Source organism: Penicillium riverlandense, assembly GCF_028828495.1.
Source record: "Penicillium riverlandense strain IBT 135883 chromosome Unknown utg000006l_segment0_segment0, whole genome shotgun sequence".
Taxonomy (NCBI): domain Eukaryota; kingdom Fungi; phylum Ascomycota; class Eurotiomycetes; order Eurotiales; family Aspergillaceae; genus Penicillium; species Penicillium riverlandense.
The window spans coordinates 1,951,544-1,975,285 of NW_026643197.1; the positions used below are offsets into that span (position 1 = coordinate 1,951,544).

At 54.3% G+C, this 23,742-nt stretch overlaps 9 protein-coding genes across 9 annotated transcripts; 3 read left to right on the plus strand and 6 right to left on the minus strand.

Moving 5' to 3' along the window:
* Positions 1 to 2,474: 2,474 nt before the first annotated feature.
* N7474_007017 (uncharacterized protein) lies at positions 2,475 to 3,494 on the plus strand (the record flags this gene model as incomplete). The annotated part of the gene is made up of 2 exons (XM_057198427.1): positions 2,475 to 3,301; positions 3,386 to 3,494. The coding sequence occupies 2 exons, from the start codon at positions 2,475 to 2,477 to the stop codon at positions 3,492 to 3,494; spliced, it is 936 nt and encodes a 311-aa protein (XP_057051867.1).
* Positions 3,495 to 3,862: 368 nt separating this feature from the next.
* N7474_007018 (DUF803 domain membrane protein) lies at positions 3,863 to 6,279 on the minus strand (the record flags this gene model as incomplete). Its single annotated transcript, XM_057198428.1, has 2 exons — positions 3,863 to 5,464; positions 5,527 to 6,279. The coding sequence occupies 2 exons, from the start codon at positions 6,277 to 6,279 to the stop codon at positions 3,863 to 3,865; spliced, it is 2,355 nt and encodes a 784-aa protein (XP_057051868.1).
* Positions 6,280 to 7,244: 965 nt separating this feature from the next.
* Positions 7,245 to 9,244, minus strand: N7474_007019 (putative Patatin-like serine hydrolase; the record flags this gene model as incomplete). Its single annotated transcript, XM_057198429.1, has 3 exons — positions 7,245 to 8,502; positions 8,552 to 9,122; positions 9,178 to 9,244. The coding sequence occupies 3 exons, from the start codon at positions 9,242 to 9,244 to the stop codon at positions 7,245 to 7,247; spliced, it is 1,896 nt and encodes a 631-aa protein (XP_057051869.1).
* A 528-nt stretch (positions 9,245 to 9,772) lies between these two features.
* On the minus strand, positions 9,773 to 11,015 carry N7474_007020 (MOSC domain protein; the record flags this gene model as incomplete). Its single annotated transcript, XM_057198430.1, has 2 exons — positions 9,773 to 9,795; positions 9,845 to 11,015. 2 exons carry the CDS (start codon positions 11,013 to 11,015, stop codon positions 9,773 to 9,775), a joined length of 1,194 nt encoding a protein of 397 aa, XP_057051870.1.
* A 670-nt stretch (positions 11,016 to 11,685) lies between these two features.
* Positions 11,686 to 12,735, plus strand: N7474_007021 (uncharacterized protein; the record flags this gene model as incomplete). Its single annotated transcript, XM_057198431.1, has 3 exons — positions 11,686 to 11,738; positions 11,790 to 12,054; positions 12,142 to 12,735. 3 exons carry the CDS (start codon positions 11,686 to 11,688, stop codon positions 12,733 to 12,735), a joined length of 912 nt encoding a protein of 303 aa, XP_057051871.1.
* Positions 12,736 to 12,831: 96 nt separating this feature from the next.
* On the minus strand, positions 12,832 to 14,661 carry N7474_007022 (serine hydroxymethyltransferase; the record flags this gene model as incomplete). Its single annotated transcript, XM_057198432.1, has 5 exons — positions 12,832 to 13,973; positions 14,029 to 14,166; positions 14,220 to 14,313; positions 14,371 to 14,427; positions 14,512 to 14,661. The coding sequence occupies 5 exons, from the start codon at positions 14,659 to 14,661 to the stop codon at positions 12,832 to 12,834; spliced, it is 1,581 nt and encodes a 526-aa protein (XP_057051872.1).
* A 1,363-nt stretch (positions 14,662 to 16,024) lies between these two features.
* On the plus strand, positions 16,025 to 16,494 carry N7474_007023 (putative GPI anchored protein; the record flags this gene model as incomplete). The annotated part of the gene is made up of 2 exons (XM_057198433.1): positions 16,025 to 16,171; positions 16,231 to 16,494. 2 exons carry the CDS (start codon positions 16,025 to 16,027, stop codon positions 16,492 to 16,494), a joined length of 411 nt encoding a protein of 136 aa, XP_057051873.1.
* Positions 16,495 to 17,069: 575 nt separating this feature from the next.
* N7474_007024 (putative acyl-CoA synthetase) lies at positions 17,070 to 19,328 on the minus strand (the record flags this gene model as incomplete). Its single annotated transcript, XM_057198434.1, has 4 exons — positions 17,070 to 17,506; positions 17,557 to 18,432; positions 18,485 to 18,880; positions 18,935 to 19,328. 4 exons carry the CDS (start codon positions 19,326 to 19,328, stop codon positions 17,070 to 17,072), a joined length of 2,103 nt encoding a protein of 700 aa, XP_057051874.1.
* Positions 19,329 to 20,029: 701 nt separating this feature from the next.
* rasB (Ras small monomeric GTPase RasB) lies at positions 20,030 to 20,809 on the minus strand (the record flags this gene model as incomplete). The annotated part of the gene is made up of 2 exons (XM_057198435.1): positions 20,030 to 20,680; positions 20,732 to 20,809. The coding sequence occupies 2 exons, from the start codon at positions 20,807 to 20,809 to the stop codon at positions 20,030 to 20,032; spliced, it is 729 nt and encodes a 242-aa protein (XP_057051875.1).
* Positions 20,810 to 23,742: the final 2,933 nt, after the last annotated feature.

Here is a 23,742-nt window from a genome sequence, read left to right on the forward strand (position 1 = left end):
GATATGCCCGATGCCGTCTAGACGTTGATGCTAGCTAGATCCACTGTGAGACGGCGGACTCGGGCAAGAGGAAAAGAGGGGGGCGAGAATGAATTGTGTTGGCGGCTGGCTTGACCAGGGTTGGCCGAGAGTGTGACGGGCAGGTCTCACGAGCCCAGCAGAATCATCCACGGAAAGGTCGGACAAGACCCAACTCGCACACGAATAGTAGCGCAACACACCCGCCCAGAGGGGCCGTGCAACGTGAATTAACCTCGCATTGCATTGTTTTCCCGTCGTGGGCCCCTTCTGCCCCGGAGATCGACTGCACGTTCATCTTGGTTTTACTATTCCTTCTGCGGCGATTCCTCCGGTCGAGTCAGCTCTAGCCCAGGCCAGCCCTAGAGAGTCTCCGAAAGGGAGCCAGGATGGCTCGGGCCAAAGGTGTAACAACACAGCGACAAATGATTGGATCACAGTAACTGCAACCGCCCGCCGATCGTCGATCTGACCGAGCATGAGTGGGACCACGTAAGTCGCGCTATCTTCACCGGCCAGACCGCTGTTCCGCTCTAGGCCCCCCCTTGCGTGCAGACGTGGCACAAGGAACCATGAGAAAATTGGATAATTCCCATCTGGCATTCCTGCTGCAGCGACCCGCGCTGCATATGCGAGGAAGAAGAAGAAGAAGTGGAGGGCCGTCAGTATACCAGTAGTCCTACCAGAAAGAGGGCATTATAATTAACAATGATGGAAAGGAACCTCGGCAAGCCAAGTCGGCTAATTAGAGGGTGTCACGACTACTAACCAGTGATGTACTCCATCCTCTACGCCCGTCGGCGATAGCCACTGGCCGACACTCACACTCCCCCCCTCCTTCAGCCCGATCGTCGCTCTAGACATTCTTCGCATAGACTGCAGTAGCTGTACGCATTATGCGGACACAATAATGCAAGCTAAGCGCAGGGTCTGTCAAATCCGGAGAACACGAGATGGGTTAAAAAAAAAAAGAAAAAAGCTCACCGTCTCTCCTGTGGTAACTGTCACTGGCTGCCATCCAGCGCATCGAGGAATGCGCAGAATGCAGTCTTCGCAGGTTTTGGCCACGGGGCGTGCTCATCCTTGCCTCTCTACCGCGGTGGCGCGTGGCCTGCACATTCTCGAAGCATGTGTGCCATTCAGATGCCGCTGTCTTGTCTCAGATCCTGTCTGAGATTTCTGGGTGTGTCGGAAATGGCTGGGAATGTAAGTTCTCTGGAGCACACCGCTGGTTTCGATCTCTGGTCTGTTTCTCTTTTGTGTTTCTTGTGCGTCAGCCTGATCAGAGGTGGCGGGATGTAGTTGTCTCTCCCTGGCGGTTGGTAAATCCCTTGATTTAGCATTAGGGCTGGTGTAGGGTAGGCATTGAACCCTCCATTGACTGTAGTTTACGGCCATGGCTGGGACTGAGAGTGATAGTCTTTTAACATGTGGCTGGACTGAGCCTGTCGGTAGATGACCAGATAATGCAATCTGTATGCGGAAGGGTAGGTGCCGGGCATCGAGTTCTACAGATCGTGTGCTCTCTGTGCGCTGTGTTCTGTGCGGCGGATTGCAGCAGGCTTCCAGAAGGACTGGTTGTTTTCTATCTGATATAGAATATGTACATGGTGCCTGTCTGTGCTGTCTGTATCTCTTTATTGGTGCTATTACGGGATTATTTAACTCTATCAGAGTAAGATTGCTACTTGTAAAAAAAAACTTGACAGTGAAACTGCTGGGATGTTTAGATACCGGAGACATTCTACACATATACTCTGAGGTGACGGGCATTTATCAGTCCGACTGACCGTTGGTTAAGGTCAGGCATTTGGCACAGTAATACTTAACCGTGTCAGACTCTTATTTTGTATCGTCCCTGCATTTCTAGGTCTTAATATAATGTTGCAGTGTTCCCGTTGCATCGCAGCGCAGATGCATAGACACACAACATTCACGATGACAGCTAATCCTTGTGTATAATCTCTATGGATATTTAATAGCAAATTTGGACTATTGATGAATTCTTCATAGTCTGTTTATATTTATAGGAGGTGTGTTAAATATAATGGGGTTGGCCATTTGCGCGGAGCATGGGCGAGCGAGATATATATCTTACACATACACATATACTAGACACCTGTAAGACGACTAATACAATGGAGGTACCATGAAAGAAGTCTTCCACATACAAAGGAAAAATAACGACCAGGTTATTCTCTGTCTTTGCGATTCTCAACAGAGCACGTCCACACTCATATATACACGTGACCCTAAGCCCTATCCCGAAGCAGCAAAAACCAAACAAGTCAACCACGGATCCGCATTTCCAACTTCATCATCGCCAAGTCACGAACAGAAAACTGAATCTTTCACTCATCCCCTCCACCCAAAATACCAGAATTACGAATCGATGAATTTACACCAAGAACTACCCTCCTTTGTCCGAATCCCTAGCTAGACACAGATCCAATACCATGCCAGATCCAGATCCAGATCCAGACCCAAAACCGAAGCCGAAGCCATCCCCCAACGTCCCAGTGGAACCTCGCAACCACCTACTCTTCGACGCTTGGAACTCCTCCTCAACCGGGCATCAACGCGCCGAGAATCCGTATTCAGGCACGACAGCCTGGCGGGAGACGCGCTCCCGCAAGCTCTCCTCCCAATTCCGGAGCGGGGACTGCTTGCCTAATAAATCGGAAACGCAGCAGTCGGCCACAGGGAAGGGGGAGTGGAGGTGGGTTTCTGATGAGGATGCCCGGCGGAGCCAGTTGGGAGTGAGAGATATTCGAAATTATATGGGGGTGGGCAAGAGGAAGGCCGATACTGGAGCTGGAGAGAATCACAAGAAGGCGAAGGTGGAGGAGGATGGAAAGGAGAACTCGCCATCAACAATACCAGCAGACTCCCAGCAGGACGCCACGGACTCGGAATTGAACATCTTCTCTTCACATATACATAATAATACAGTGGACGCGAATGCCACCTCATCTTCAACTTCAACACCACGCTCGTCAGACCAATCCCCAAAACAAAAATCAACCGTCTTCACGGGAACAACAATCTACATAAACGGCTCGACCCTCCCCCAAATCTCAGACCACAAACTCAAGCACCTGCTCGTCGCGCACGGCGCCAACATTTCCATTAACATGGCGCGGAAAAGCGTGACTCATGTTATTGTCGGACAGCCGAACACAGGCGCTGGACTAGGTGCAGGAGGAGGCCTTTCAGCACGGAAACTTCAACAAGAGATTGCGAGGGGTGGGTGGAAGGGTGTTAAGATTGTTAGTGTTGAGTGGTATGTCCCTTCCTCTCTTCTCTTCCCTCTTTCCTTCTGATTTTTGGTGTGCCTGAGGAGTGAGTGTTCTAATCGGCTTTCTAGGGTGCTGGAGAGTATCAAGGCCGAGCGCCGACTATCTGAATCAAGATTCGCTGTTGTGCATGTTGCGGCGAAGGGGCAGAGGAGTGTACGGGGGATGTTTGGGGGATAGTGAGAGAGAACGACACGTGCTATGGTGACGATTTATGACTGTCGATTTATTTGCATTGCATATGGATGCAGGACAGGCGTTGCGACGGTAGGAATAGACAATGATACCACCGGTTACTTTTCGATACTACAGTAGTTTGTGAACGGGACGTATATGATCAGTTCAGGATTATTTCATAATGCATTATTATCATCATCTAGTTATCATGACATCTCTCTCTTTCTCTCTTTATATACACTCATACATTGACATGCCTTGCATGCTCATTCCAGAACCAAAGAGCCTTGCGCCGTATCCAATGCGAAACAATAGATCAAAAGTAAGCCGAAACCAGGCTCATCTGGAGATGGCCCACACTCATTCATATATCAGTGATAGTTCCCGCCTTCGCTATCTCCCTCCGACGCCTGACGCCGCCATCCACTCTGTGGTCGAGAGGAATTATTGCTTCCAGGATGATTTCCGTCAGACGGAGACGAGGAAGAAGAAGACGGCAGCGAAGTAACGCCCATATTGGATTCATCCGACGCAGACCTCATTCCCGACGCGTCAGCTTCATTGCCACCAGTCTGAACATCCGGGAGCGGGGGAAGCGGGTTGGGATGGCGATGCGTCGAGAAAGAACTCTGGGCAGGCGGTGGAGCGCGACCGTGGGCGTGAGAACTGGAGTCCGTCCTGGTGCGAGACCGAGATCCCGGCGGGGGGATATGCCAGCTCACGTCTTCAGCATCGTGTTGCGAGGAAGGCGAGCGTTGGCGAGTAGATGGGCGAGAAGAGTAATGGTGGTGGTGGTCTTCGTATGGTGGGAATGCGGCTGTTGAGTTCGTCGACACAGAGGATCCGTGTGGACGTCCTTCGCGAGCGAACATGGGTTGGAATTGGCCGGGGTTGGACTCGTTGCTGGACCAGCGCTCCAGTTTCTCGTTGAGGGTTTCTTCGTCTGGTCCTGAGGTGCGAGAGTCGCCATGGACGAGACCGAGGCGCTCTTCTTCAGTAGCGGATTTGCGGAGGTCGCCGCCGGGTAGGTGTGTTCGGCGCAAGATACCACGAGGCGGGCTGGCGTGGCGTTTTGGTGAAGGTGGAGCTCCGCCGGGTTTGATACGGTTGAGTACCGAGTTGAAGGAGAATTGGCGCCGCGCGGTTGGTCGAGGATCAAGATGTTGTTGGTCGTCGGATTTCTCGTCAGCCCAGGCAATGGACCGTGGAGTGTCGCTGCGCTCTCGGCCGTAGACTGGTGGCTCCAGACCGGCGGCGCCGTGATACTCGGTGTCGTTTTGAGGGATCTGCTGCAATTCACTTTCATCTTGCCCGTTAACCGATCGCCACCGAGACGGACGAAGCGCACTCGAGGCTCGCGATCGAATGCCACCAATAAACGAGGAATTGCTGTCTGGCCGCTCCTCCTCATCTTCAGGGTCTGGAAATCGCGACATGCCCAATGGAGGATGTTGCTGCTTGATAGAAGGAGTGCGAGGCGTATGCGGCCGAGACGACATCGTGGGTCCCTCGCCCAGAACAGTCTTGCGCCGGCGCAGACCATCCCACTCGATAATCTCATTCTCAGACGGGGGTTTCAAGGTATCCTGCTGCTTCTCATAAAAGAAGCGACGCGCCTCTTCGGCTGCCATGGTTTGGCGAGCGGTCGAGATCCGGCGGATGATGGACGCCGCGCCGCGAATTGAGTCTGCCTTGGGCTCGGATTCGGGGTCCTGTTGTGTAGCGATTTCACGGATTTGATCGAGGTCGCCCCTGAAAACAGCGGCGTCGGGAACATCTTTGGCTGATTTGGACACCTGCAGGAGAACCACACCAGCACAGATCTGGAAGAATCCCATGATGACGGTAGCGATTTCAATTCCGGAGCCCTTGAACCCTTGAAAGAGAATGGCGGAAGTCACGATCGTGGCACTGGTGAAGAAGACATAGTAGGTTGGGGTGACGAGGGCGGCGTTGAAGATATTCAATGCTTTCTGTAAGCCAAAGTTAGCACATGAGTCCACCTTCAACCCTTTTTGGTGTGTGGGCAACTTACATTCAGGAAGATAATCTCCGTCAACAGCGTCGCAATGACAAACACAAACAAGACGTAGAGAAACCACTCTTTGAACTGTGACTCGCCCCGGGCCTGGGCGAGAATTGCAGATCCCAACCCCTGAGTCGCAACAACACTCAACCCACCGATCATACTGCAAATGCTGATATAGACAAACATGCTCTTCTTGCCCCAGCGTGGGCCGGCATAGAGCGCAGTGATAATCGATCCCACGATGATAACACCAGCATAGGACAAAAACCCAGGGGTGATGACATATTGCTGCATCTCCTGGATATCACTGACCGACGACTGCTGGGGGGCATTCATAGCAATAACGACGGACCCAATAATGCATGAAAAACAGCCGACCTTGCCCACGAAACTAAGTCGTTCCTTGAGAAAGATAGCCGACAGAATGGTCGTGATCACGACTGACAGCGCACCTAGGGGCGTCACCAGGATAGCATCGACAAAGGCGTAGGCCACGAAGTTGCAAATTTCGCCGAGGATCATCAGCGTCATTCCACTCCACCACCACACGTTCTTCAAGTATCCGTATCCTTCGCCTGCCTCCTCATTGTACTTGACGTTGGCCTTGAGCAGACCCGTTTTCTTGAGTACAAACGATATCCCGATGAAGACACCCGATGCGACGGCGAGTGAGATACCGATGGCCTTGTAGATTGGCGGTCGGCCACCTGACGAGGAGTCCGCGCGAGCCAGGAGGAGGGTAGAATCGTAGGGATCCATGGTTATTGGAGAGGACAGAATACCACCGACCGGCAGTGGGAGGTCGAGAAGGTCGGAGAGCGCGAGTGCGGGACTCGGCGTCTACCTGAGACAAATCTGTCCTGCCGCGCGCTCACCGGCGCTAAACAACTCGTCGGTAAACTGAGCGTGATAGAACAATACTCCTGATTCAGAGTGCTTCCATAGAGGGAGTATCTGCCACGAGGAAAAGATAGGAGGAATGCGTGATGCAAGGGGCGACTTTCTTATAACAAGATGGAAGGGATCGACGCCAGGAACGTCAGCGGCCCGATGATCATTTGATATGACGGAGGTGGAAAATTAATATTGAGGAGTGATAGATGTAGGTAGAGAGATGAAGATAACCAGAGAGGTCACTAAGATTGAGAAGAGAAGAGAAGAGAAGAAGAAAAGAAGCGATGAGGAAGGAAGTAAGAAAATAGGGGAGAAGCAGAAACAGAGTGGCTGGGCCAGTCCGTGTGGGGGAGGGTTGGGAGGTACGGGCGGGTACCAAGTGGAGCTATGAGTTTTGGCTGGTTGCCAAGGTAGCTGGAAGTACCGCTGATTTCAACCGTGGTACAGCAGACAGGCAATGTCTATGGTTGGCTTCGGTGGGGAGTTTTCTCTAATCATGGATTCGGTGGAAGAAGTTTCACGTTGATGACAGTCTTGCGCCCCTGGAAGGTGTGATCGCCGCGCGTCAGATCTGGATGCGCCACAGTGTGGCTGTGTATATCCGTTTAGGCCGATCTAACTACAGATATCACGGTAGGACTCAACACTTTTCATCTACTGCCGAATCATTACTATACAGACTATGCGCCCCCACCATCTGCGGATTATCGTAATCATCGTCAGTCATTACCAGTCTCCGGTCTTCCGCCCGTCTCCTCTGCATGCAGGGTATCCAACAGAGATAAAACAAACAAAACACAAAATCTAAAAATGCCCCACCGTCACTCGAATCACCGTACGTGATAGCTCGGTTTCCGCTGGCGGTTCACCGCGGGTGGTGGCTCATCCACCGGATAGGGAGGCCGCACTTTACCCCCAGCAGGAACAGATCCCTGGGAGAACAGCGGTGCTGGCATGGAGATCCCTCCATCATCCTGGCCCGGATACGGAGCGGAGTGTTGGATTGGGGTCTTGGGCGGTATTGGAGGCGGCACCGGGGGCCCCATGCCGTCGTGAGGGGTGAGTTTCTCTCCACTTCGCCGGGGCGAGTTTTGTTGTTGCTGCTGCTGCGATGTGGGCCGACTGTACTCGTGGCTGGGTCGGTAGCTGGAAACGTCGCTGGCGGAGTATCTGGAGGAGGAGGCGTAATTATCTTGTGGCGTTGGATGCGCTGGGAGCGAATCGACCGACATTGGTGTGGGTGGAGGCGCAGACACGGTGACGGGCGGTGCTGCTTGCACCGGTGAGTGAGGAGCGTACTCGACGGGTTCGGCGGGTAATTCCACCGCGAATTGATGGGATGATGGAGGCAGCTCAGACACGTTGTGGTCAGAGACCGTCATCTCCTCCCGCTCCAAATCAAAGGACAAGTCATCACGCTCCCAGCCGGCGGCAGCGTGGTTGGCCAAGCGACGGTTCATACGGTCGATTTTGGCAAACTTGACGCTCGCATCCAGGATCATCTTCTTCACGTCCGGTTTTGCCAGGTACCGACGAGTGTTGGTGCTGATATCGGCCAGCCGGTTCCACTCATTCATACCGAATTCGCCCACTCCGACCTCGACATTGAGGCGGTAATAGTTATCCTTGCTCACTTGGCGCTGGGCGAGGTAGTCGCGCAGCATATCCTGGTGGATATCTTCGCAGCCCTCGATCTTTGAGATCAGTCGCCTCCGGGCCTCGGCAAATGTACCGAGTGCATCACCAAAGAAATCCTCCCACCATTCATGCTGGCGACTGTTCGTACCAGCTGGCCGCTTCCCGGTGCCAACGCTAACAAACACGCCGACCTCGCGACCAGGCCACTCATTCACGACGGCCTCGTCGAGGATCTGTGGCGCCGGGTTATACGTGCCAGCCCCTTCATCAATGAAGACGTGTTGCCCGATTTGAATTGGCTTGAAAGCCAATCCCGTGGCCGAAGTTGCGCGACCCGCTTGCCAAATGGTACAGTTGAATTCCGGCGGTGGTTCCCGGCGCGAGTCATAGGATCGGAGGAGCACGGCGGGTGTGTTGCGCGGAGTGCCTTTGTAAAGAGCAGTGACGGCTCTGACATCAAAAGTTAGCATGTGCAAGTATAATCTTCGTAATTACTCACGTTTTGGTCCGATTTTCCCGATTATCGTAAAGCGAGGCATCCGGCTGACCCCAGCGCAGACCGTTGATAAACGTGGAGTTCCTCCGGTCGGAGGCAGTTGACGGAGGCGGCTGCATGCTAAAACTTCCCCGGCTAAGAGTCCGTTGAGGCACTGAGCCAGAGCTATAAGGCAGGCTGGCCATCGACGCGCGTGGATTGGCATCGGCTTTGTCATTCCCCTCTGCCTCGTAAACCGTATGTTCCCGAACGCATTCGCGGATGGCTTCTTCGAGCTTGGAGGCCTTGAACAGGGTCGATCGGTAGGGAATACCAGCGATAGTCTTATCGGTCTCAAAAACTTTCCGGGTCATCCGCACGTAGACTTCTTTGGATGTTTCGAGATCCAGGCGCAGCCGGCCTAGCATGAGCGCGATCAAACCGCCGGTGCCGGTGCCGGCGATGAGATCGAAATGATCGCACGGTTTCGGGATTTGGTCACGACGCGGAGGTTTTCCTTCACACTCGACGTAGGTGCGGTACATGAGTTCCTGGAGGATGATAAGCATGGAGTAGCCGCGAACGCCGCCTCCATCTTCGTTTGGTCAGCTCGAACTGGTGGGGTTGGGAGAACGAGGGGCAGTACCTACCAAGCGACAGGATCCTCAGCGGAGGACCCTTGGTGGTGTCTTTGCGCCGTAGCGATGCGGGATCCATGGCGGCGGCGGAGTGTTGGACGGGTGCACAGGCGATGCGAACGCTCGCTTTTTTTGAGTGGCAGTCCGCCGCGGGGCGATGCCTGATGTGGGATGGCGGGATGCTGACTGATCGGTTGGGATGTGCAGAGAACAGATCGGTGACACCGAGCAGCAGCAGTCAGATGCAGATGAGTGGATGTGGCACCGAACAGGAAAATGCGAGAGAGAAAACGAGAACGATATAATAGTGTGGGGGTTGACTCCAGGCAGCGGCGTATGGATGGAAGGCGAATAATCTGACAGGGCTGAGCAGCAACGATCGTCTGTCAGGCCGAATGGAGAAAGCAGAGAGAAGTGAGGGTAATACTCTGTAGCAGGCACAACAATAACAACCAGTAGATTTGAAACCTTGGAAATCCACGGCAGTTGGTTCCATGGATCAGGTGATGGGTATGGCGGTGCAGTGGCAGTGTTGTTACGTCATCACAGTGGGAGTATGCAACTACTACAGGAGTAACTATGGATGAATATCTTGATTTGTTTACATTCAGTTGGTCAGTCCAGGCCAGTCTAGCACATTCGTCAGTCAAAAAGTCAGAGCCATTGGAGTCATACTTACCGAGAACGGTCCTCTCTTCGCTCGTCTGCGACACGACCACTTCATCTCCAACGCAGATCCGCGTGCCTGCGCCGGCAGGATCAAGGAAAGAATAACGGCCAAAGACTGGACTGTACTTGGCACCGCGGTCTACCCGCCGGTCCTTCATCAGTTTCTTGAGCACGTTGCCCGACTCCCCCGTGCCTATCTTGCCCGTCGTGAAATCCACATTCAGACTCTGGCATCGCACACAGTTCCCCGTCAAAAACAGACGGGTACGTTCTGGTCCCACGGTCAGTGCAGACCAGAATTCTTCCTCGAACGCATTCTCCGCGCCGGACACAACGATGTTGGGCCGGAACTTGGTGCGATCCATCTCCTCTCCCTCTGGAAGCCGCGCCGAGACATTCGACACCGACGTCTCGGAGATGAGAAGGTACGGAGCACAGTCAGCAAAGGTAATGCGGTCTTCAGACGCGCGAGCAGAGAGCACGTAGTAAACTGCGACGACAACCGGAGCCAACGCCGCAACGAGGAAGGCAGCACTCACTGGTAGCGGCTTTTCCTGGACAGACCCCTGGATCATGCAGATGGCTTTGACTGCTACTGCTGTAGCTAGAATCAGATTCAACCACTTTCCAATTCCCTCGGTTGGCATCAATGTCCGCCCCAGAAGAGTGAGACTTTTCTTGCGCTTTCCCGGCGCCAGAGTCCCTAGCACTTCTCGGGAATGGGAGCCCAAATAAGCCAGCTTGACGGAATATCCAAAGCGCTCACTAAACCACTCATTATACTGCGCGCCCATGTCATACCCCATAGTAGGGCTGCGATGCATGACGATCTGCAGGGGCTTGAGGCTCCCCACATCGGGCTGCAGGGGGACCTCCAGTTTCTGGGATTTTCTAGATCCCGGCAAGCGGTGCGTAACAATGACTTTCCCGCAATCATGGTCTGTCTTGGGGAACTCGATATCCGTGTGGAACAGAGACATTTCGGGGAAATGCGGGATGTGCATGTTCTTGAGGGTCGGCGGGGATCCATTCTCGCCGGCCTCGACTTTCAGCAGCATGAAGCAGCGGTCATAGGGAAGTCCCCGTGGCGTGAGAATGGCCTCCGACAGGGAAGTTGGTCGCAGGGACTTGATAGGGTAGACGTAGAGCTTGGGGAGAGGTGAGAGTGTCAGCTGGTCCATCTGCTGTTTCGCTGGGATTGCCCTACCTGGCTGACGTTCATGGCGAGTGGATGGGATAGTATTTCAGCAGCACCACCAATGATTCTCGCTGACAGATGCAGGAATTGGCCAATCCCTCTGTTTATTTATTTATGCCTCTATTGTTGACCGGGGCTTGTTCAAATGCCTCCGGGACTGCGGCCTTCGATCCGCTCTACCAGCCACGCTTATCGATAAGCGATCGGAGTACACAGCGAGGTATGCGATGCGGGACAGGAATTGGATATTTTCAGACCACTGTTTTGTGCTGTTTTGACAGATCTTCCTCGTCAGACGGAATCATAATCGCAAAAGAGTCTTTGTATTATTATTAATGCCCCATCCTCAACGTCATCCCCTGGGCCGCACATCCGCCACCATTCCCCGTTTGGATCATCGCCCCAACTCTGCGGGGGTGTCTTCTCCCACCGATCCGCCGAATACCACTGCGAGTCATTGCTGCAACTGGAGGATGCTGGTTCTAACCGGCTAATGGTTCCACACCCCAATGTCCATGTGGTGCAATGTCACTTGACGGTTACTTAGCTAGACTAGTCTTATCGAGCAAACATAAATACAGCTACATAACTCCCCCTCTCCACCTTGATCTGTCCTCACTTTAAAACCATAGCTGTAGCCAAACAAATCAATCATGGCTTCTTCCTCTGTGTCTTCCACCATCGAGCTCAACAACAGCTCAATCAGGCACGTTCTCACCGTTCATTCCTTAACTCCCCGCTAAGAACTCGAGATCAGACTCACCGGCCCTTACGGCGACTGGCGGGACGACCTCGCTTCCCAAGGATATGTGGTGATCAAAAACGCCATCCCACAAGAAAGGGCTCAACAGTATCAACAAAAGGCACTCGACTGGCTAAAGTCCTTCAGCCCGTCCCTAGATCTAAACGATCCATCCACCTGGCGCGAAGAGAATCTCCCCGCCACGCACAAGTTCAATCTATTCAAGCATTACTCCGTCACGCACGAAAAGTTCATGTGGGAAGCCCGGCAAGAACCCAAGGTCATTGAGGCATTCGCCAAAATCTGAGGCACCGATGAGCTGCTGGTTTCGTTTGATGCATTAAACATCACTCTTCCAAACAGACAGGATAAACCACCGAACAAGCCCTGGCCGCATGTGGACCAGTCGCCGCTGCGCCGCGGTCTGCACTGTGTCCAGGGAATTATCAATCTCAGTCCCGCAGGCCCGGAGGATGGATCCTTGATCCTTCTGCCGAGGTCCAACACCGTGACGGAGAAGTTCTTCGACGAGCAGACTGATCCGTCGACTTGGCTGAAGAATGATTTCCGGTCCATCAGCGAGACAGAAATGGATTGGTTCAAGGACAAGGGAATGGAACCCATCAAAGTGCTTGCCGATCCAGGGGATTTGATTCTCTGGGATTCACGAACTGTCCACTGGGGAGGAGAACCGACGGCGCAGAGTGATACTATCCGCACGGTCATCTATGCCTCGTACTCGCCTGCAAGCATGGCGTCGAAGGAGACTTTGGAGGCAAAACAGACGGCTTTCCGCTCGTACGGGGCCACTACGCATTGGGCTCATGATAATGTTGTTCTCCGGGACCTGCTGGTGTATCTGCCGGATGGGACTGTTGATCCTCGGAATCGAGCGAAGCCTCTGGAAGAGGCCGAGCATACTGATCAGATGCTGAAATTGGCGGGTATGAAGCCTTACTAATGCATACTCCTTCGACTAAAGTCCTATTTTAAATCATATTTCGTATCGGAATCGTGCAAGAAAAAATGTACATCTTAACCAAAGAGAAATCTACCACTAGTCCTTAGCCCACGGCAGAGCGAAGGTACCAACCCAATCCTCGACCTCCTGTCTCAGCAACACAATCTCCGAGATCTCCTCGCCCTCACCGAGGTACTCAGCAAACGCCTTCAGGGTACCAGGGTTCTTGACACCACGGGACTGCGCCTGTTCGCGGGCCGCCTTATCCAGCTTCTGAGTGATCGTGACCGCCCGATCCACGATATCCGCCACGCGGCGGAAGTCCTCGGGCTGGAAGCCGCGCGAGGTCATGGCGGGGGTGCCCAGGCGTAGGCCGCCGGGCTTGAGCGCGGACTTGTCGCCTGGCACGGTGTTCTTGTTGGAGGCGACGCCGCACAGCTCGAGGACGCGCTCAACGCGCGCGCCGTCGACGCCGCGGTTCTTGAGGTCCACTAGGACGAGGTGGTTGTCTGTGCCGCCGGAGACGATGTTGTAGCCTAGTCCGCCGTTGCTGGAGGAGTTGCCTAGGCGGTCGGAGAGAGCGGTAGCGTTGGCAAGCACGGTCTTCTGGTAGGTTTGGAACTCGGTGCTCTGGGCCTGCTTGAGCGCCACGGAGAGCGCGGTGATGGTGTGGTTGTGCGGACCACCCTGGTGTCCGGGGAACACGGAGTTGTTGATCGGGTTCTCCAGATCGTACATCTCCTGGTTGCCCTTCTTGTCGGTGCGGCGAACGCCCTTGCGATAGAAGATCATGGCACCGCGGGGTCCGCGCAGGGACTTGTGCGTTGTGGTCGTCACCACATCCGAGTACGGGAATGGCGAGGGAAGAACATCCGCGGCGACGAGGCCCGAGATGTGCGCCATGTCCGCCAGCAGGTAGGCGTTGACGGAGTCGGCGATAGCGCGCATGCGCGGGTAGTCGATCAGCCGGCTGTAGGCCGAGGTACCGGCGACAATCAGCTTGGGCCGGTATAGGTTGGCCATCTTCTCCAGGGCATCGTAGTCAATCAGCCCCGTCGACTCATCCAACCGGTAGGGCAGGGTTTCGAAGTACTTGGAGATGGCGGAGATCTTCTTGGTCGGGGTTTGGTAGCCGTGCGACAGGTGGCCGCCGTGAGGCAGGTCCAGACCCATGAGACGGTCGTGCGTGTTGAGCAGGGCGGAGTAGGCCATGAGGTTGGCGGGCGAGCCAGACAGGGCTGTGACATGCTTAGTTAGCTTCTATTTTTCATAGAGGAAGAACAAGGTACGTACGCTGGACGTTCACTCCCCACTCCTCCGGGTTGAGACGGAAAGTCTCCAGCGCACGCTGCTGGCACAATCGCTCGGACTCGTCGATGTGTTCGTTTCCGCCATAGTACCGAGCACCGGGATAGCCCTCGGAGTATTTATCTGCGCCGCAATTAGCAATTGGGCGATTGGATCGCATGCGGTGGGAGGCCTACTCTGCATGACACTGCCGAGAGCATCGAGGACGGCCTGCGAGGTGAAGTTCTCTGACGGGATCAAGTTGATGAAGTGCTTCTGGCGGTTTTTTTCCTGAGAGACATTGTTAGAGTCGTCGATCTCCCTCGTGCGTCACTTTCCGGGACTCACCTTCTGCAGGATATTATACACGGTGGGGTCGGACTCTTCGAGGGATGCGGAGAGCAGCTAGGGAGTGTCAGCAGGGCTTGTCCGACTTGGAAGAGCTCTAGTGCAGCTTCACTGCCTTTCTCCGGTTGACTCCACGCATACCTTTTGCTGTCCATCGCGACTGGACGACACTCCGCGCGACTGAGGGGTCCATCGGGCGGACAAAGATGCGGGACGGGTTAGGGCGAGAGGTCTGGCGCTGGCTAGGGGAAGGCAGCGCATGGCGTGCCTGCTACAGCGCGACAGAGACATGATGTGAGAAAGGACACGATATTGCGTGGTCCGGAGGATAGGAAAGCATGGGTCTTATAGTGTAGGCAATCGGACAATTGGAGAGTAACTTGCCCGTTGCCCGCGGAAAGCTGACTGCCGCGCTAGACCGGGAATGGAATTGGCCCGTGCTCGGTTGCCGGGCAGACTTTTCTCCCTGTCTGGCTCTCTTTACTTCTTCTCTTCATCACACAACTAAATCCAAGATGAAGAGATGGCGTTCTATCTGTGTCAGCACTCGTCGGGGAGCTCTCTGAGCAACCTGGACGGGCACTGCTGATAGGTCCCGCGCCCCATAACCATCCATGAGGGACCAGTGACTATCGGATTGGAGTGGTGTGTGTGTGTGTGTGTGCGCTTGTGGACGAGCCATGGTCGGGAGTGATGGCGACTTCGAGGGTCTATCCACTATGTATGTACTATAAGGGTGATGCTGGGACAGTGAGGGTATGAGAGAAGACTCTAGCTACCTGCAACTATCGTTTGTGATGACATTATTATTGTATTTCTCGGGTCGGATCGATAATTGGGTTGCCATGAGACAACATCCCTCGCGGGCAGCGAGGGTGCCAGTCTACATCCTACCTTCTATTCTCTCCACTGCATATAGATAGTCTGTCATTATTGAGTCGATCACCAATTATTATTAGTCTTCTTCTCTTCTCGCATCTCTTCCCTCTTCGACGCACGCAAGGTTCCTCTCGCCACACGTGATGAGCCGAGCCCCATGGCCGTGTAATCAAAGCTGTGCCGATCGCATTCATTCGCTCCAGTCTAGACTTTGGGTCGAGCGAACAGGTTTGTCCGCTCGATGGGTGGGAGACCCTAATAAACAAAAATTTAGAGACCGAATTAGTTGGAACAGAGACCGAGAAGAGCATTTCCAATGCCATTAGGCCCTTTCCAGCCAGATTGGACAAGAAATCACCAGAAACAACCATGAAGCCCCAAGCCCCAAGCGGGTAAGGATCCGCCTAGCGCACCGCCGGTTCCTGAGGGCGTGTTCGGACCACGGCCACGGGCTAGGGGTACTTTGTTCCTATAATGGATCCCCTACTGGATGAAGTACCTGCGCGGCCCCCCTCCTAGCCCTACTATTTCCACAGGGCCCCTTTTGCGCGATTGGCCCGTGCCTGACAACCGCCCCTATAAACAGCGTTTTCCCCCCAACCCCTTTCCTCCCTCTCCATCACAGTCTCTCACTCTTGACACATTCCACATTCCCCGGTTCTTCAACCGAGTACATTCTTTATCAACTCTATCGAGCACTCTTTCGAGTATACACAGCATCTATCTGCTTCTTTTTATTCTTTAAATTACTTTACTTTCCCACACAACAGCCAAAATGCGCTTCTCGATCGCCGCTCTTGCTACCCTGGCCATGGGTGTTGCTGCTACTGAGTACACCACCGAGGTCGTCACCCAGTACACCACCTACTGCCCGGAGGCCACCTCCATTGTGCACGGCAGCCACACCTACTCCGTGTCGACTGTATGTCTTTTGTTTGGGTCATCCAAGTCATGATGCCCCTGCTAACGGCCCTTTTCTAGCCCGGTCATATCACCATGTCGCACGGTCCTTACACTGTCACTCGTCCTATGATCACCCAGACCATCACCGAGTGCAGCAAGTGCACCTCCACCGCCCCCGCTGTGCCCCCGGCCTCGACTCCCCTGGTCCCCAGCAGCGCCGGTGCGACCACCCCTGGCTCGGGTCCCGCCCCGACCCAGACCCCCTACAACGCCGCCTCGCGCGCCACTGGTGCCGGTGCCGGCCTGGCTGCCGTCTTCGGTGCTGCTGCTCTCCTGCTTTAAGCTTGAGATGTGAGTCGTTAGGAGCTTGATGCTGTCCTGTGGGACGCTCTGCGTCCTGCTGGCATGACTCGGCGCCCCTGGTCCTGTTTTGGTCATGCTCTTCTGGGTGTCCCTCATGTCTTGTCTATGATTTTTTATTCTAGATAATACATAATTGTACCCCATCTACCCTTTCTTGTTTTTTCTCTTGGAGGACATGGTTTTACGTGTGTCTGCTACTACCACCTTTTTTTTTTCTTCTCATGTCTTCCTCTATTCACTCTGGTTTTCTCAGTCGTGTTTTGTTTCTGCTGCGCAAGATTCTCCTGGACATAACGTTTCTTTGGTCTTTCGAACTTCTTGGATGATTTAGTTTTCTTGCCTCCTTCCAGTAGTTCTGATTCCTCGACATTATAATATCTGGGCATGAGACTTGCGTATATCACCTTGGTAAAGACGCTAGGCAGGTATGTGGAATCTGCATGTAGGCTCAACGCACGTCCTTACGCTTGTCATATCCCTCGTGCAAGGATCCTCGTGCAACTCCAATCGGAAACAAGTGTGACAAGTATAAACAGTCGGGCTAATTATACACATCAAAGCTTCGCCTTCTCACCGGCTTTCTTTTTCGCCTCGAAGTACTCTCTCACTCTCGCACGCGCAACCTCCACAACCTCTGCATCCTCCACCGTCGGTGGCACATTCACAGGGGCATCATACTCTCCTTGCACCGCCTGCTCAACCAACTCGCGCAATACGCGCCGCAGCGTCTTCCCACTGCGCGTCTTGGGGATCATCCCACGACCCTGAATCATTCCTCCTAAAGACGCAATGGCTCCAATCTGCTCACGGACTAGCCCATTGACTTCGTTGAACAGTTCTAACGACGGTGTTGCCTGCAGTCCTTGACTCGTGCTGTCGGCTCGTGGCTGGACAAAGGCAAAAGGTAGATGCCCCTTGAGCGAGTCGGGGATTCCGACGACGCTGGCTTCGCTCACGCCAGGGTGCGAGAGGATGGCTTGTTCGATTGATCCTGTGGATTGTCAATTCCTGTATCACCAAGCGGAAAGAATGAGACATTACCTGTGCTAAATCGATGGGCTGCGACATTGATAATGTCGTCCGATCGAGACATGATGTGCACATATCCATCCTTATCCACCATTCCCGCGTCGCCCGTGTCTATCCATCGCCCATTAAACCGCTTGAAATATCCGTGATAGAATCGCTCATCGTCCTTAAACAAAGACGTGAAGGCAGTCGGGGCCAGCGGTGGCGCCAACACGATATTGCCCATCGTACCGGGCGGGACTTCTTTGCCTTCATCGTCGACGATTCGCACGTCAAAGCCAGGACATGGCATCCCCGCGGACCCTGGCCGAATGGCTAGCGGATGATCTGCTCCCGGAGGGAGTTTCTCTGAGACGGCTAGCGACCCATTCAGTGCCAGGCTGGTGATGGGGGAACCAGACTCCGAGGACCACCAATTATCAATCACCAAAGCGTCCTGTGCAGCGTACTTTCCTAGCAGATCCTGATACGCACTCACAATGCTGGGCTCACTGCGTTCGCCAGCCAAAAACAGCGCCTGCAGCGACTTTAGTCCCCCACGCCGGCCGATCTCGTCGACGAGGCGGTTGTTGGGGTCGTCTTTGCGGATAGCCCGCATGGCAGTGGGAGCTGTGAACATTGTATTGACCTTGTGCTTCTCGATGATTCGCCAGAAGGTTGCTGCATCGGGTGTTCCTACCGGCTTTCCCTCGAAGAGCACAGTCGTGGCGCCGACTAGGAGTGGGGCATATAAGATGTACGAGTGGCCCACAACCCAGCCAATATCAGATGCGCAGAACATCACATCTCCAGGGCCCTTGATACCAAAGACGGACCGGATCGACAGCTCCAGTCCGACTGCGTGACCTCCTGCCTCTCGAAGAACGCCCTTTGGAAGCCCCGTTGTACCTACAACCGATCAGTACCTCGATGGCGGCCAGTCCGAAGGACAAACACTCACCGCTGGTATAGATGATATATAGAGCATCCGTACTCTTCACCGGCACCGGGGCAGCTCGAACACCGCGCATGCGCGCACTCTTGACCAACCGCTGCCAGTTGCGCTGGCCACCCAGTTTGTCTGGATTGTTCCAGCGCAGCTGATCCCGCTGCCATATAATTACTTTGCTCGGTTTGAAGCTGCTCATCTTAACAGCACCCTCGACCAAGGGACGGTAGGACATGGGTCCCTTGGCACCTTCGATCCCGCATGAGGCAGTCATGATGGCCCGTGGCCGAGCTGCCTCGATGCGCTGCGCGAGGGACTGCGCCGCGAAGCCGCCGAAGACGGCTGCGTGGATAGCACCCAGGCGCACAATTGCCAGCGCGGCGATGAGTGCCGCAGGTATCATGGGCACTGCGGGGGGTCAGCCATGCTTTTAGGGGTCAGATCAGAAGCTGGGGAGCATACTGTAAATAATCACGACATCGCCCTTGCGCACACCCTCCTCCCGCAACACACCCGCCAGCACCTCCACCTCATCGAGTAGTTGTGTATATGTGAATTTCTGGGTGGTGCGCGTCACGGGCGACTCCCAGATGATGGCCACCTGGTCGCCATGCCCGTTGTGGACGTGTCGGTCGACGCAGTTATAGGTTGTGGAGATCTCGCCATCGGGGAACCAGGACCAGTGCTCATGCTGGATCCCGCTGGGCAGGGACTTGGTTTGTCGGGACAGAGCCCGCGAGGGCGGTCGATGCCAGTGGAGCCTAGCTGCATGGGCGGACCAGAAAGACTCTGGATCACGGAGGGAGCGATCGAGTGCAGCTTCCTGGGGATGATTACGATGATGATGTGGCGACATGGTTGGTTGGTGGAGTTGGGAAGGAATGGGGACCCTGACTCGAGTATAAACGCCGGAGGAAGGGAAGTTTTGGGGAATTCCCCGCACTTGGCGGACCGAGAGGTACTTCGCTGACTATGGGGCTGCCCCTACATTCCCAGGTACCATCTGATGTCACTGTATGGATTTGAACTGTCTATATAGATCACAGAAATGGCGAGGAAAATAGGAACGTCATAAGAAGAAAAAAATATAAACACAAGCTCAGTCGTAGGGTATCATATCGAAATGCCTGCTAATGCGCGACTGCGAACTTCTGGCTTCGGATCTTCTTCTTTTTGGGGTGGGTTTGTTTTGTGGCGGGCGTGTTCCCGCAGGTCGTGCTGATCACTGGACGCAAGGATTCCAACCCATTGGTATCGAGGAGCCAATGGCCCCAGAGCGGGGGGAGCTTGGCCCAAGCCAGCAGTCGTCCGAAACCCAGTCTGCCACACCAGAGAAATCGTTTTGCCAGAAAATGAAAATGAGAAAAAGGAAGAAGAAAAAACTCCCCGGCAAAGACACGAGTGGAACAGAAGGAAGCTGCCTCGAACCACTGGACGCCATAAACGTGGTTGTAACCAAAAGACAGAATCACCCTCCAGATGCACCCGAGACCAAAATCAGCAGTAATATATAATAATAAAAAAAAATTCAGACAGCCCGCCCCTTTCATCGACCGATCACAGGAGAACACAGCGGATGCCACCACGATGTCGCTTGTCTGTCCGGAACGGCGGACGGTCAGACCCGGTATCGCGGTCACCCCGGTGGCCAGAGAAGCCCGTTGACCGGTGATTTGGCCCGCGACCGGTGATCGACTGCTGGCGCTGCTGCCGGAGCATGCGGACCACATCATAGAAAGCCTTTTCGACATTGATGCAGTTCTTTGCGGAGGCTTCGACAAACTCGCAGCCGAGCTCCTTGGCCAGCGCTTGGCCTTCTTGGGCGGAGACGGCACGCTCGACCGCCTTGTCACTCTTGTTCCCGACAAGCATGACGGGCACGGGCAGTGGCGGACCCGTGGAGGCGTGCATGGAAGAGGCCAAGTAGCTAGGTGCATTCGGCGAGCCGGAGCCGGCCGACTCCTTGACCATCTTGATCTGGTTGTAGAATTTGGTAATGCGCGAGAATGATGCCCGCGAAGTGATGCTGTACACCAGTACGAACCCTTCGCCGTCCCGGATCCACTGGTCGCGCAGCGCGGTGTATTCCTCCTGGCCCGCCGTGTCCAGCACCTCGAGCATACACGACTGTTGGTCAATCACAACTTGTTTGCGGTACGAGTCCTCGATGGTTGGGTCGTATGTCTCGACAAAGTGGTTCAAACAGAGCTAGACGGGAGTTAAAATCCGCGCGATCCGACCGGTAGAAAGGCAACCAACCTGGATGGTAAGGGCTGTTTTCCCTACGCCTCCATCGCCCAGCACCACCAGCTTGTACAACGTCATTTTTCCGGACATGGCGGCGAAGCTCTCGGGAGGGGAGAGCGAAGGAAGATTCGGGGAGAAGTTCTGGTCAAGATGGTGAGCGATGCGCAGATGATAGAGAAAAAAAAGAAGGCAGGGATGCCTTGCATACCTCGGGTTTAATTTAGCACGGGGATGGGAGCGAAAGTGTCGGAGGGAGGGGGAAAGGGATTTAGGCGGGGGGAACGCAAAAAAAGGCGGAAGCTCCAGGACCACCGCAATTGTGTGGGCGACAGTGAAGCAGCACCAACAATGACAGCCGGGGGACGATGGGATGAGAGTATAGGGGGTGGGAGGGAGGAAAAGAGGGAAGAGAGAGAGAGAGAGAGAGGAGGAAGAGAGGAAGGAAGGGAAGAGAGAGGAAGAGGGGAGGGTACTAGCAGAGTCTGGTACGGGGCTGGAACGAAGTGGAGAGCGAGGTTTAGAGAGGGGTTACTGAGAGTATTATTCTTTGAAGGTGAGGATGGGAGGCGTGCTAGTAGAGTACCAGGAGAGTATTAGAGTGTGATTAGAAGGAGGTATCGGTATTAATTATCTCTAGAGGGAGGACATGCACTGAGATGTCTCGGGAGACGAGGGACAGAATTAGCCTCTCTGCTCTCTCTCCCCCCCTCTCTCTCTCACACACACCCACACACCCACGGCTACACCACTGGTCAAGGGCACCCCGCCCAGGGCAAACGCCCGTCAACGACTACAGAACGATTGGCCCGTCCAGCAGTTGATCAGGCCAGCAACAGGACTGCAGAGTTGCCTGCCGTTGATTTCTGGTGGGCTCTTATTTTTCTTGGTCGGCTCCACAACTGGCAGACAGCCACTCATCACTGACGGTATCAGTTCCACTACGTACTGTCTGTCTGCCTTTGCTATGGCCCGACCCTCGGCGCACAGGGCACAGTGGGTTCCTTCCGGGCCCAGCCCAGAGGCCACTTCCCGACTTTAAACCGCGACCGGAAGCTACGAAGCTGCCTACCCCCTGGGTGGAGACCTGTCTGAAAAGATAGAAAGCTTCAAAAGACTGACGGATCCGACGGCACAGACGCCAAACCCAGCGAACCCACCTTCCTCTGTTAAGCGAGTTCGGCTTTTGGCGCCTGGGCCAAAACACCGGGCTGCGTTTCATTTTTCACACGTGGAAAAAGCTGTCTCTGATGGTGGCGCCCCCGGCTATCCCAGTCGGGCTCCACCATCGCGTGGTTTTATCTGCATTCAGACAATAAAACCCCTGACACTGCCGTTATTCGGGCACCATGGCGCTGGGATGCGCTATGCATGGTAAATTATCCTTCGCATGCACGCGGATGGAGCCCCAATCTATAAACCTTGCGTGTTTCGAATGGAGGGATTCTGCTTTTGGCACCAGAATACCGACCGACCATTTGCGCCGTCTGGCATTTATCTGAGCACCGCGGAACCGCACGCGACTTCCCGATGATAGATCGTCCGGAGGCCTGCCTGTGACGGTCGAGCAGGGGTGGGGAACTAACTGCCTCGTGTTGGGCTGAGGTATCATCTCGTGCGGTTCCGTCACTACGAGTCTTGCGGGTCCCTTGTTTATCCTTGTGACCGTGTGGTCCAATGCCTTTCAGTCCCAGTGCTGCATTCCTTCTCTCCCGGCCCCCTGGGCGCGGGCCGCCGCGAGCTGGACTAGCGGGCTTATGGGGAAAGTGAAGTTCTACTCCGTAACTAGTCATGTAGTACAAATGATCTAGCCAACAATGCTTCCGGATGATACCCGCTCTCCGTGCTCCGTTTTCCAGGGGGCACATTTATACGCACGTAGGTAACCCGGATGGCGCCGACGTGGACAATACTTGGCTGGGGCGTAAGCCATCCTTCGGGCATCCCATCCCGCCTCAAAAAAAAAAAAAAAAAAAAAAAAAAAAAAAAAAAAAAAAAGGCGCCGTGTGTATGCGTTCATATCCCCTTCTCTCGCTGTGGTTTCATGTCGTACAAGGGTACGTAACTAGTAACTAAGGCTGCGGCAAGGCCCGAGGCGCCGCCCTTGAGGAATGCAGTGCAGGGACGAGCATGCGATCCGGCCCCAACTTCTAACAGTACATAACATGCATGTACTGATATTACACACGCTTATGGGCCGGAGTTCGCGACGGATCCTCCCGTCTAGGACCGTTAATGGAGACGTCGTCGCGCCGTCCACCGGCCCGCAACCAATAGTCCGGTCTGGCCCGTCCTTATTAACTGTCACTGTTCCCCGGGGTTTGACTGGTGCTAGAAATACTTGCTGCTCTCATTATTTCGCCCCTATCTGAAAGAGAAAGGACTCCCCCTTCACAAGTAACGTCAAGGATCGGCAGGGACGACGATCCCAGTGGAGTGGTGCCCGGTATAACTAGTCGGGCAACGGGCGACTATCAGCTCTACGAACTGCGCGAGCAGCCTTGTGCCCGATTTTTGCGGTGAGGCCATGATATCGAGTAATGTTATCAACAATCATTACTTATTACGAGCCAATTCTGACTAACGCGGACTTACGGTTTGACTAGTCAACTCCCACGAGGGTTATTACTATTGTGCCGACCTGTTGTCTTCGAAAGTTTCGGGCATAGCTTGCCAAAGTTGTACTTTGGACCGTCTTTTTTACGTAGGTGTCTCATCGTGCAGAGTAAAGTCAATTCCGTGAAGCAGCATCACATCACATCATCTCAAGCCACTAAGTTATGGCCAGGGAGCAGCGCACTAGGGCCCACTCGTACAAAAGTACGTGGACACAAGCTCTCATTCAGTTGTATCCTCGAGCCATTTAATTCGATATTGTCTTCAAAAAGTTACATTACCCACCAAATAGTGTGAGCAGTCCAGCTGCAAGCGCTCCCGCTATCCCACCCCCAGGCCTGGTCGAAACCGCTGCATTGGAAGTCAAGGCAGGAATTTGAGCCGGTGGAACTTCCCGTGGTGGCTGTAAC